This window comes from Leucoraja erinacea, chromosome 5 (genome assembly GCF_028641065.1).
Source record: "Leucoraja erinacea ecotype New England chromosome 5, Leri_hhj_1, whole genome shotgun sequence".
Classification (NCBI taxonomy): domain Eukaryota; kingdom Metazoa; phylum Chordata; class Chondrichthyes; order Rajiformes; family Rajidae; genus Leucoraja; species Leucoraja erinaceus.
The window spans coordinates 42,446,632-42,460,779 of NC_073381.1; the positions used below are offsets into that span (position 1 = coordinate 42,446,632).

Consider the following 14,148-nt stretch of genomic DNA (forward strand, 5'->3'; position numbering starts at 1 on the left):
CAGTATTTTGCAAACATTTCTTATATCGCATGGAAATATAAGAAATGTCTCACCCTGATCATCATGCACAGCATCTCCTGAGAAACAGACAAATACGGCCACATTTTAAGGTGTACATCATAATTCCAGCTAATTTGCTTGTATACAGTTCTTTGACTAAGAATCAACTCTTAATCTGTATCTCTCGGGTGTCAGCATGCTACTAAATTAATGAAAAATCCAATTCTCGAGCCCCAATCCATGTTAGTTTAACTTAATAAAATTTTTTTTTAAACCACAACCAAGAACAGGACTGCCCCTAACAGACTCATTGTGCCCCCCCCCCCCCCCCCCCCCCCCGCTTGCAAGTCCCTTCTGATCTACTCAGACACCTCACATGCTCTTCAACACTTCCTATAACTATCATTTCCTAGGCCTCCATTGCTTCATCTTAATCATAGTGTCCAGTCCCTTTACACCTCTGTTCCACACCAGGAGGGTCCTAGGGTCCTCTTGTTCTTCCTTGAGCAGAGACCCAATCAGTTCCCCTCTAAGAACACTCTCCTCCACCTGGCAGAACTTGGCCTCATCATCATCCTCAACAACTCTTTTGATTCCTCTTACTTTGAAGTCAAGTTTTAGCCATGTGCACTCGCATGGGGCCCAGCGACGCCTGCCCTATTGTCAGTTATTTCGAATTGTCCTTGTTCCAATTGTACACTGGCACCATCCCCCAATCCTGGTTGTGCTTTTGAACTGTCTTTCTTTCACCCCGACATCACAACTGCATCGGGGCTGCCTCCTGCACCCATGCAGAACTTGTTTTCATCAGCTTTACCATTAACTTACATTCTCCGCTCAAATTCACTTGGACTATCTCTGACACCTCTCTTCCCTGTCCAGATCTCTCTGTCATAAAGGATAGACTATCAATTGTTATCTGCAATAAACCCACTGATTCCCAGTTATTTTGACTAAACCTGTTCCCACTCTCCATCTAGACAGGACATCATCGCCTAGTCTCAATTTCTCTGTATCCCAAGATAAGGCTTTCCACTCTAATATTTCCAAGGTGTCCTCTTCTTTCCCCCCCCCCCCCCCCCCCCCCCCCCCCCCCCCCCCGGTTGTGAATGGTTCCCTCAACCATTTCCTCTGTGTCCCGCAATTCTGCTCACACACCTACCCCCAAACAGAACAAGGATAGAGTTGCCCTGGTCCTTACCTTACACCCATCAGCCTCTTCATCCAACACATCATTCTCCAACATTTCTACCACGTTCAAAGTGATCCAACCACCAGTCGCATCTTCCCATTCCCTTTGCATCTCCTAGGTTCGCTCATACCTTCCTATCTTGATAATCCTCTCTCCAAGTGCTTTCCTCAGCAACCACAGGAGATGTAATACCTACCCCTACACCTCTTCCTTCACACCCATCCAGGGACCCCAGCAGTCCTTCCAAGTGTGGCAGATGTTCACATGCTCCTCTAACCTCATCTACTGTATTTGGTGTTCCTGATGTAGCTTCCTTTACATCAGTGAGACCAAGCAGAGACTAGGCAACCGTTTCACTGAACACTTGCGCTCACTCCACCTCAGCATGCTGGATTTCCTGATCACCATTTTAACTCCCATTCCAACCTTTCTGTCCGAGGCCCACCTTCATTACCAGAGTGAGGCCACGTGTAAACTGGACGAACAGTACCGTATAATCCACTTGGGTAATTTTGCAACCCAGCTGTATAAACATTGAATCCTCCAATTTTAGGTAAGACAAACCTCCCACCCCCCTTCCCTTGCTATGCACCACGTTGGTGTGCACCCATTTATCCTACTATCCTGCCCCCTTTCCCTTTCCACCTCTATCAGGCTCTATATTTAGCAGTTCTTTGATATCCTTTTGTTTTCTTTTCATCTCTAGCCTTTATCCACCCATCTACTCTACAAACCCCTTCCCCTGTATCCACCTATCACTTGCCATGCTTTGTCCCACTCTCACATCTTTTCCATCTTTCTACCCACTACAATCTGAAGAAGGGTCAGACTGCCTATCCATGTCCTCCAGAGTTAATGACTAACCTGCTGAGCGAACTTTTTTTAAAAATTAATTCAAAGCCATGCTTTATTTTACTCAGGTTATAAGTGATAGGAACAGAATTAGGTCATTTGGCCCATTTATTCCATCATTCAATCATGGCTGATCTATCTCTCCCTCCTAACCCCATTCTCCTGCCTTCTGCCGATAACCCCTGACACCCATACGAATCCCTCTATCTCTGCCTTAAAAACATCCATTGACGGCCTCCACAGCCTTCTGTGGCAAAGAATTCCACAGATTCACCACCCTCTGACTAAAGAAATTCCTCCTCATCTTCCTAAAGGAACATCCTATAATTCTATGATCTCTAGTCCTAAACTCTCCCACTATGGAAACATCCTCTCCACATCCACTCTATTGAAACCTTTCACTAAGGTTCCCCCTCATTCTTCTAAACTCCAGCGAGTATAGGCCCAGTGCCATCAAACGTTCATCACATGTTAACCCACTCATTTCGGGGATCATTCTTCTAAACCCCCTCTAAAACCTCTCCAGAGCCAGCACATCCTTCCAAAAATATGATGCCCAAAATTGCCACCATATACTCCAAATGCCGTCTGACCAGCGCCTTATAGAGAGCTTCAACATTACATCCCTGGTTTTGTAATCTAGCCCTCTTGAAATAAATGTGTATGCTTTATTTACTACCGATTCGACTTGCAAATGAACCTTTTGGGAATCCTGCACCAGCACTTCCAAGTGCCTTTGCACTTCTGATTTCTAGATTCTCTCCCCATTTTGAAAATAGTCTATGCCTTTTTTCCTATTACCAAAATGCACAACTCCACACTTTGCCCCCTTTATAGCCACTCTTTGCCTTCTGCCATCCAGTCAACCTGCTCTCCATACCAGTATCTGCCCTTTGATACCATGGGCTCTCTTCATTCTTTGCAGCCTCACGTGTGGCACTTTATCAAATGCTTTCTTCATTATCAAGGTTGGCATTTTTTTCCATCCCTATCTGGCCTCAAGGTGAACATCCTGTGAGTTGTTGGCACTGCTATCATCCTTACAAAGTGAATGTAGTCCATCAGGCGCCTCACTTATGGATGGTGGAAAGGTATTGAGGATCAAAAGATGAGTCAAGTCACTCACCACCAGATACGCAACCCCAGAATTCTTGAAGCTATGGCATTCATGTGGCTGTTTGGTTGACCTTCTGGTCAATCCTGACTGTTAGGAGATTGGTAGTTGTGGTCTCATTAATGAGTAATGACAATGTCATTGAGAATGTCAAGGGTACTTTGTGAGACATTCTCTGAAGAAGGGTCTCGACTCGAAACGTTACCCATTCCTTCTCTCCAGAGATGCTGCCTGTCCCGCTGAGTTACTCCAGCTTTTTGTGTCCACATTCTGTTTCCTGCTACTTTTGAGGTTCAAATATTATTTACTATTGATCCCAAATTGTCTCGCAGTCTCATGGCATGATGAAGCTGCTGTAGATTGTGTGGCTTAGGTCACTGTCCTGAGGAACACCTGCAGTGATATGCTGAAGCTGAAATGAATAACCTCCACCAACCACAACCATCATCTTTAGTGTAAGATATCATTCCAACAGCCATATTTTCTCTTGGATGCCCATTAACTTCACGTTTACCTGCATACCCTGATGCTGCACATGTTCCAATGTTGCTTTGAAATCAAAGGCGATCACTCACATCTGCAATACAGCTCTTCGGCCCAGGTTTGGGCCAGCACTGTGATGATGTTCACAGCTGAGTGGTCCTGGTGAAACTCACATTAGACATTAGTGAATGACGTACTGATGGCAAGTGCTGCATGATAGCATGGTTGATGACAGCTTCTGTCATTTGGCTAATGACTTTCAGAGTGTGGTTGGGCGTTTAAATATCCAGATTGTATTGGTGTTACTTTTTGTGAAATAGGCACAACTGGAAAATTTCCCAAATTGTTGGGTAGATGCCAGTGTTTTACTTACTGCAACATCTTCACCAGAAGTACAGATGGTTCTGGCGTGCACGCCTTCAGTACTACAGCTTGATGATGAACTTAATCAAATGCTGCCTTGATGTTTTCTAAATCATTCATGCCCTTCAGCCCAACAGGTCCATGCCAACCAAGATGCCCCATCTAAGCTAGCCCCATTTGCCTGCATTTGGCTCATATCTATCTAAATCTCCCCAATATTATTTGCAGTATCCAGTACTCTCAGCTATGTCTTAGCATCATCTGACATGAATCAAATTAGCTGAAGGCTGGCTTCTGTACTGGTAGAAGAGGCCAATCTGAATAATCTCTTTGGCTGCAAGGCTGCACTGTCCCATTTTCGGAGATGGGAATGTTCTCGGCAAATCCCCTTCTCGCCATTGTTTAATTATCAACATTCGCAAGCACACTTGGTAAGACTGCAGAACTTTGACCTGAACCATTGGTTAAGAGATGTAGTCCTGTGTTATAAGTTACCATCCAGGAATATTTCAGAAGGAGTTCAGATTCAGATTCAGATTCAATTTTAATTGTCATTGTCAGTGTACAGTACAGAGACAACGAAATGTATTAAGAAGGAACTGCAGATGGTGGAAGATTGAAGGTACACAAAAATGCTGGAGAAACTCAGCGGGTGCAGCAGCATCTATGGAGCGAAGGAAATAGGCGACGTTTCGGGCCGAAACCCTTCTTCAGTCTGAAGAAGGGTTTCGGCCCGAAACGTCGCCTATTTCCTTCGCTCCATAGATGCTGCTGCACCCGCTGAGTTTCTCCAGCATTTTTGTGTACCTTCGATATTTCAGAAGGAAACTGAATTAGAAAAAATTAAAACACTGACTATTTGAGGTATTCATGCCAGTATTTATGCTAGCTGAAAATGCAAATGAGTGAGATTGGAAATCCAGACTGGGTTAAAATCAAAACAGGTGAAATTCATATTGGAGCCTGTAATAGCACACTCACCTCTGACTTAGTGCTTCTCTCTCTAGATTTCTCCTGTACATCTCCCTGGAGTCTTCAGCAACTTGCACGTTTGTGACCAATGATATCCCATCTCTTTTTAACTTCAACAATCTCTAAAAGTATGAAAAAACTCAAATATTTAAATTTAATGCATCTCGTGTTCCTCCCTTGTTAGTTGAGATAAACATCTTTCATTTTCAGTAGCAAATGCCACAGTGTGTTTCTTTACTATGGACAGAGGCTGTACAGTGGCAGTGAGGAGAGAAATAGTAAAGAATAGACAAAGAATGTAAACTGTACAATTTAACGTTACTGCTTTACTCGTTGCCATTTTAAGGGGGTTTTACTCTTAATTGAAGTAAATTAAGTGCTGGTATGTCCAATTGCCTGTGTTTGGCCATATCACTCAAAATCATTCATATCAACATGTCATTTGATAGTCATAATTGTACCTACTTATATTGCCTCCTCTGGTAACTCATTCCAGATGATGACTACCCTCTGAGAGAAAACGTTGCACATGAAGATCCTCATATATCTTACCTTAAGTTATGCCCTCTGGTTTGAGAATCCCCTACCCTGGGAAAAAGACTGATCACTGATATGATCAAGATCAAGGCTATATTTAAGAGGGAGTTAGATGTGGCCCTTGTGGCTAAGGGGATCAGGGGGTATGGAGAGAAGGCAGGTACGGGATACTGAGTTGGATGATCAGCCATGATCATATTGAATGGCGGTGCAGGCTCGAAGGGCCGAATGGCCTACTCCTGCACCTAATTTCTATGTTTCTATGTTTCTATGTCAGGGTATGATCAATGTCAAACACTAGCTCGTTGAATTAAAATTCCAGAGAAAATTAATAAACAGCAGATAATACATCATTCAAACCAAATGCTCTGTGGAGCATTTGTTCATAAGTGTCTTCTTCCACCTACCATGATGACATCAGGATATCCTTGATCCCTCACATACTTAACTAACCTCTTGACGCTGTCCATTTGGGGATATTTATTTCAACATTCTCGGTTCATCAGACATCCTTATCATTCACCTTGTACCAAAATAGATCCTCTTTTGTTGCACTCCTCCCTTATGCCATGTCACACCCATGAAGGGAAAGTATATAGCTAATGACAGGATACTTAATAGCACTGATGTACAGAGTGATCTTGGGGTCAAAGACAATGGCTCGCTGAAAATAGCAACACATGGAATATGTGGTAAAGGTGGTGTATGGTACTCGTGTGGGCATTGAGTCAGTCAGGCATGGAGTAAGAGTCGGGCATCTTTATAAACCTTGATTCAACCACTTTAGGAGTGTCGTGTAGTTCTGGTTTCCTCATTATAGGATGCTTTGGAGAGGATGCAGAAGAGGTTTAGAAGGATGCTGCCTACATTGATCTATCTATCTATCAGTACATAACTAAAACTATGATCTTGTGCTCTTCTGCTTTGCGTAGTTTTTCTATTTGCGCAAAAACGGTACGCGATAGCGCTACAATTTTTCGCCACCTTACTCACCATTCCCCCGTGCTCTAGTGCAACACGTTTTGTTCCAATCGGTGGTATAGTTTAAAAGTTATTAAGGTTTAAAAATCTTGGAAGTTTGAGTGAGATAAACATTTTTAAGGTTTCCCCGACTACCTGCCTTCCACCCTTCCTATCTAGTGGCCATAGATTTCTTCTTTCAAAAAACTGCTCTTTAGTATGCGAGGGTACAGTCTCTGAAAACTATATCCCACATATGTAATCACCCAGAATAAAGGGACGCCTCAGAAATTCTACATGTCATACAATATAAAGGACTGAGCTCTCCTACATTGTTGTTAATTTAGAAAGGGCCCCTTTTAAATGTTATTCAATCTCTGTTCCCACATAATTTTTGAGCTGCAAAAAAAGTGAAAATGGTCACTGACCATTTGCCTGACTGGCATAAATGTCACACTGTCCAACCAAAGGCTAAGGTTGAGAAGTGTCCTCATGGCATCCTCGCTGCAGCCCCTGCACATACCAAATCCCGCTCTCCAAAAACCTTTGTGATAAAAATAATCTGATTTCTCTTTAGATGCAGTTTGATTGAGACAAGTGAAATTAATTGACTTGCTTACAATTACATTGGGGGTTATCAAGGTACCTTTGTTATCTCTTCAACAAAAAACAAACATTAGTTTACGAAAATGTCACTAGTTTCAACTACAAACTTAAGATAAAATTAAAAGAAAAGAACATATACCTTTCCTACACTGAGACTATTGTGTTACAAGAACCACTGTCAGAAAACAAACCCTATGGTTCCTCTGCCCTATTTTCTAATAAGACCCAAACTCTTGTCCAACATCTGAATTCAATTGAACTCAATTGACAAGTTTACAATCAGAGCAGGAGTACTTTATCTTGTTTACCTCCTGAAACTGCAATCTCCAACTGAAAAGTTCAAGCCTACAAAGATTTACCACTTTGATTACAGACATAAAACAAACAAAATAAAATGACTTTTTCCTCACTCAAAGGTCACTTTCTACAACCAAGGAACATTATGAAAACATAAAATTTTCACAAGATTATAACTGGATTGATTTAACCAGAATGTGTTCTGCAAATTTTCTTTATAAATTCGCAATAGACATCAGAGTTGATGACACAAATTGCCTTATCTTTGCCAAACACCAACTTTCAACTTTACATAGAGGAAGGGGGATACTACATTTTATTTAATAAATAACATGCGTTTTATCTTAATGTCCCTTTGCTGATTTTAAACACAAGCAGCAAATTTAGCAATGGCACAAAAACATCCAAGTGGGATCAGTGCCAATTAGGCAGTCCAATAACATGGATTAATGTGAATTATATTGATGTCAAGAAGGAGCTCCATTACAAAGGGTCCAATTGTTAAATCAAGGCCATCCAAGCATCAGTGTCTTGTCTAAACAACTACTCAAAATTCATCTTAGCTCCCTCCAACTGAAATCACAAGAGTTTTTGTATATTATGTCGCATGATCAAATTTGATGCTTTTTATTATTCCAATTGGCAGCAGCATAAGTTAGTTAAGCTGGTCATATTTCAATTGTTCCATTGCTAGTACACGACAATTAAACACTTTAGACGTTTTATTGTGAGGAGCATGATGATAATAAGTAAATTATGTTTCAAACAAAATTTGGCAATAAATGCCATTAAAAAATGCTACGTTGGAAGAAACAGGCCAATGATTAAGAGATAAGAAGAGAACATATAGGACCAATACTACGCCTTTCATCCACTTAAGCTGATCTTAAATAGAATTTGCCTGCATTATGCACCACAACTTGTCCCATGGACTACCTTTGGCAAAATCTGCAGGATCAGTTATTTCAAACTCCTAAGAATTGGAATAGAAGCAAGTTAACGCAAACCTATGGGATGTTCAAGAAATATGTTAAAGAACTAACCTTGTGCGTGTCCACAACCTGTTTGCAGCTTTTATTAAGCTTCTCTATGCCATCACCTTCTTCCACAACTTCATTGCTACCTCTGAGTTCCCTGAAACATATTATATATTCATTATGTACCACATAGAACGTTTTAGTTCAACAGATAAATCAAAGGTGGGTGGGTGAGGAGAGGGAACACGGAAGGCAGAAGGTTAAGGAACAAAGACTGAGGAGTTGGTAAGGTAAAATGAAGGGGAAATGGGGGATACTGGAAAGGGGAGAGGAGGCAATTGTCAAAATTGAAAAGGATAAAGACAAGGAATAAGAGGCGTGGAAGGCAAAATGAGTGAGATGAAGTAAAGGCGCCAGGAAAGGACATTAAGAGGGATACCAGAGCTACCAACTCACGCATTGAGCATGAGAATCACGCATTTCGCCCAATTGTCACGCTCTCACGCTGATCACAAACCTTCTCACGCAGTCGTGATAAATTCTGTGATCAACGAGAATTTCAAAACTAATATCATCTGCATGAGCCGCGGGTGTTGGAGAGCCGGGGCGGAGGGAGGAATGGAAGCTGAAGCAGCGGCAGGGGCAGATGCAGATGGGGAGCCGAGGCATGGCGAGTGTTTTCCGGGCTGGCGAGTCGATCGCTGTAGCTCCGGCCATGGAGCAGCCTCATTTTAAGTGTCCCGGGCCGTCAGAGGCGTCGGAAGCTTTGTGCTGCTGCCGTGAGAATCTCTGTGCCTTAAAGTAAGCATGCAGGTACAGCAGGCAGTGAAGAAAGCGAATGGTATGTTGGCCTTTATAACAAGAGGAGTCGAATATAGGAGCAAAGAGGTCCTTCTGCAGTTGTACAGAGCCCTAGTGAGCCCACACCTGGAGTATTGTGTGCAGTTTTGGTCCCCTAATTTGAGGAAGGGTATTTTTGTTATTGATCAGCGTAGGTTTACAAGATTAATTCCCGGGATGGCGGGACTGTCATGTGCTGAGAATAGAGCGGCTGGGCATGTACACTCTGGAGTTTAGAAGGATGAGAGGGCATCTCAATGAAATATATAAGATTGTTAAGGGTTTGTACACGCTACAGGCAGGAAACATGTTCCTGATGTTCAGAACTAGGGGCCACAGTTTAAGAATAAGGAGTAAGCCATTTAGAACGGAGATGAGGAAACACTTTTTCTCACCGAGAGTTGTGAGTCTGTGGAATTCTCTGCCTCAGAGGGCGATGGAGGCAGGTTCTCTGGATGCTTTCAAGAGAGAGCTAGATAGGGTTCTTAAAACTAGCAGAGTCAGGGGATATGGGGAGAAGGCAGGAACGGGGTACTGATTGGGGATGATCAGCCATGATTACATTTAATGGTGATGCTGGCTCGAAGGGCCGAATGGCCTACTCCTGCACCTATTATCTAGTGAATTTGCCCTGGTGACCGGCATGGACCAGGCTGCGGCTCGGTGCATTCTGGAGGACAACCAGTGGCTGCTGGAAGTAGGTACCAAGCACTGGGTGGAAGCGGTGGAAGATAGTGGCCGTCAAATGGGGGTGGTTGGAGAAAGTATCCTGCTAGATTTTCACTTACTGTAACTGCAGGAAAAATGTTCCCGATGTTGGGGGGAGTTCAGAACCAGGGGGGTCACACAGTTTAAGAATAAGGGGTAGGCCATTTAGGACTGAGATGAGGACAAACTTTCTTCATCCAGAGAGTTGTGAATCTGTGGAATTCTCTGCCACAGAAGGCAGTGGAGGCCAATTCACTGTGGGTTTTCAAGAGAAAGTTACATTTAGCTATTGGGGCTAGCAAAATCAAGGGATATGGGGGAAAAACAGGAAAGAGGTATTGATTTTAGATGAACAGCCATGAGCATATTGAATGGCAGTGCTGGCTCGAAGGACCAAATGGCCTATTCCTGTACCTATTTTCTACGTTTCTATGCGTGAGCATATGGCAATAAAACTCAACCACTTGATTTTGAAGCATTTATGCATGGTGGAGGTATAATGTAGTCATAGAGTGAGACAGTGTGAAAACAGGCCCGTCGGCCCAACTTGCCCATACCTGCCAACATGACCCAGCTACACTACCTGCTTTTAGTCCATATCCCTCCAAACCTGTCCTATCCATGTATCAGTCTGTATCTTAAATGTTGGGATAGTCCCTGCCTCAACTACCTCCTCTGGTAGCTTGTTCCAAACACCCACCACCCTGTTTGGAAAAAGTTACTCCTTAGAAAGTTACCTCTTAAAAATACTTCAAACAAATAACATTGCAATCATACTACAATGCTCTATAACACGATTTTAATACATCAAATAGACCCCCCCCCCCCCCCCCCCCCATTCGGTCGCTTCACTCCCTCACCGGGTACCCCCAAGGTCAGTGATCAGTGATCGCTCAGCCCCCCCACTTTCAAAAACACTCCGTGGCCCTTGGTTCAGATGGAGAGCACTGCCAGATGTGAGAGGGGAACTGAGGCCAGTTGTCCGCCTGGATCCCAATGCTCAGCCCTTCATGTTTCGGAGTTGGCTAATGTTATTGATTTGTAATTGGCCTGATTTGTAATTAATTGACAAAACCTTAATTTATTAATCCGGAATATCCAGGAAGATGGGATAAGTGTAATATTAAAATGACATGCAAGGTGTCAGGCTGTCTGTCACAACATACAGCTCCGATAACCCATTATTTCCTCCAGTTAAATATTGGGAAGGTAGCACTATTGTCATTTGCCACTCAACTATTATGTTTGTTTACCTCGCTATTTCTACCCCCCCCCCCCCCCCCACCCCAAATTCCTGACAGGTTGAATAGAAATGTCCCCAATCTCGTTGTTTTATTAATTGAACACGTAGATGAACATCTTCAAAGAATGTAATCAGATGGAAACAGATTCAGATGCGGTTAAAGAGCTTGTTCAAAGAAGGGGCATATTTTAAAGGAGTGGCAGAGATACTTGCGGGGGAATGTGTGAGGTTATTATTTGTCTTTGGTTTTTGCTTGAACCAGGATATCTGAAGATTCAAAGTTTAATATAGTAATTCTGCTGATACTAACTCCAACCAACCATGTAATGAATATCATCCATTCCGGCGGTTTAATTTTTCTAATGCCATTTCACTTGGATTTCAATCACTTCATTGTAAAAGTAATTGCGAATAGAGAGCATTGGAACAAAAATTTGCCCTCTGTACATATAAACTGTAATATAATAATGTATGCATGTTGGTAGGTGCAATCAAAACAAAGATCTTTTTTATCATTGTTGTGTTATGAATACCACAGAAAATATTATGTACTCTCAAGATCACATTAAATAGAATATTATTGCTTAAATATACAGTGATTAGACTTTGCATTTTGGAAAAGTCCCAGCTGAGAGGAAGACAGCAAAATACTGAAAATATTGGGGGTGAAAATGTCTTCAGGACAGTTTGTTAGGAAAATGAAGGAAATGGTAACAGAATACTTATACAGCTGAGTCCGTATAATTTTATGGATGAGAAATTGTGTTCAACCAATTGATGACTTCTTTGACAAAGTAACTAGCATGTTGGATAACAAGGAAGCCAATGGATGTAGCAAATTTTGGTCAGTGAAGTGCCCCATAAAAGATTACCGTGTTAGATAAGCACCTGTGGACTTGAAGGCTAATAGACATAGGTTAATTCCAGAGGGTCAGATATGTGGCTTTATGTGTGGGCTAGATATATTGTCAGTGCAGAGCGGCTAGGAGCAAGGCCAGGTGTGCATCCAGAATCAAGGTCCGGAATATATTGTTTGTCATGTACATCAATGATCTGGATGATGGTGTGGTAAATTGGATTAGTAAGTATGCAGATGATACTAAGATAGGTGGGGTTGCGGGTAATGAAGTAGAGTTTCAAAGTCTACAGAGAGATTTATGCCAGTTGGAAGAGTGGGCTGAAAGATGGCAGATGGAGTTTAATGCTGATAAGTGTGAGGTGCTACATCTTGGCAGGACAAATCAAAATAGGACGTACATGGTAAATGGTAGGGAATTGAAGAATGTAGGTGAACAGAGGGATCTGGGAATAACTGTGCACAGTTCCCTGAAAGTGGAATCTCATGTAGATAGGGTGGTAAAGAAAGCTTTTGGTGTGCTGGCCTTTATAAATCAGAGCATTGAGTATAGAAGTTGGGATGTAATGTTAAAATTATATAAGGCATTGGTGAGGCTAATTCTGGAGTATGGTGTACAATTTTGGTCGCCTAATTATAGGAAGGATGTCAACAAAATAGAGAGAGTACAGAGGAGATTTACTAGAATGTTGCCTGGGTTTCAGCAACTAAGTTACAGAGAAAGGTTGAACAAGTTAGGGCTTTATTCTTTGGAGCGCAGAAGGTTAAAGGGGGGACTTGATAGAGGTTTTAAAATGATGAGACGGATAGACATAGTTGACGTGGAAAATCGTTTCCCACTGAGAGTAGGGAAGATTCAAACAAGGGGACATGACATGAGAATTAAGGGACTGAAGTTTAGGGGTAACATGAGGGGGAACTTCTTTACTCAGAGAGTGGTAGCTGTGTGGAATGAGCTTCCAGTGAAGGTGGTGGAGGCAGGTTCGTTTTTATCATTTAAAAATAAATTGGATAGTTATATGGATGGGAAGGGAATGGAGGGTTATGGTCTGAGCGCAGGTATATGGGACTAGGGGAGATTATGTGTTCGGCACGGACTAGAAGGGTCGAGATGGCCTGTTTCCGTGCTGTAATTGTTATATGGTTATATGGTTATATGGTTAATAGTAATGAGTGTGCAGTCAAAGCTGGGACAATGGGAGTGTTCAGCACTGGGAGCCAAAAGCAGGTAAGCAGCTATGATCAGGGTAGAATAGGGGGCCAGGTGTAAGGCTGGATCCAGGGTCAGCAAGGTATGCAACTGGAGTCGGGATCAAGAGTAGTATCAGGTGTGCAGTGAGACCCAGGTTGGTCAACATGGGCCAAGTGCTTGATTATAATCTGATTTCCATACATGAATACACGAAGATCATGCATGTGCTGCATCTGTTGATCAGAGCCTGGCTCTACTGTGGAATGTAATTCAGCCTAACCTTATTCATAGCTAATCCAATTTAAAGCATAAATATTGCATTCAAGTGTAAGTTAAAAGACTTGCTACAGTATGCACCAGATTGCACAATTTCAAGCTAAATAATGCAAAAGCTTCGTACCATGGGAGGGGGGGACACAATTTCTCACTCCCATCTCTCACCCAATGTTGGCAGCCCCGGGATACATGAGGGAGAGGTTTACAACAGGGAGAGAAGGCACGGGGAATGGTTTAGGATGAGAAATTGGGGAGGGATAAGTTTGAAAGGGGGAAATTTTAGGCATTGAGTTTTGGGGTGAATGTGAGATATGAGAGAGTAGAAAGGTTGAAGGGGAAGCTTGGGTTGTGGGACAGTTTGGGTTGAGGAGGTTGTGGGAGTGTTTAGTGGGAAAGTTTGCGAGTGAATGCGAGAGAGCGGGGTGTGCAAGGGTTGAAGGGTGGCGGCTCTCACCGTCGCTTCTCCTCCAGCCTCTGGGCGATCCGGATTCGACGAGCAGCGATCCTCTCCTCTGGGTCTTCAGAGTTCACACTCGGGGCAGGCCGGAGCTCGGCCTTGGAAGTCGCCATGGGGCGGCGTGGGCCGGGGGTGGGGGGTGGGATGGGGGCCGGGGGTGGGGGGGGGATGCGGGGCCGGGGGTGGGATGCGGGGCCGGGGGGGGGGGGGGGATGTGGGGTGG

At 43.1% G+C, this 14,148-nt stretch overlaps 1 protein-coding gene across 1 annotated transcript in view; it reads right to left on the reverse strand.

Moving 5' to 3' along the window:
• The window catches only part of drc1 (dynein regulatory complex subunit 1 homolog (Chlamydomonas)), a 66,333-nt gene extending 52,282 nt beyond the window's left edge, over positions 1-14,051 (reverse strand). The window contains exons 1-3 of the mRNA XM_055635428.1: positions 13,923-14,051; positions 8,420-8,510; positions 4,986-5,098 (exon numbers count right to left, since the gene is read on the reverse strand). Of these exons, the coding sequence (XP_055491403.1) occupies positions 4,986-5,098; positions 8,420-8,510; positions 13,923-14,038 (320 nt within the window). The 5' untranslated portion in view covers positions 14,039-14,051. The remainder of the gene's footprint in view (positions 1-4,985; positions 5,099-8,419; positions 8,511-13,922) is intronic.
• Between the last annotated feature and the right edge of the window lie 97 nt (positions 14,052-14,148).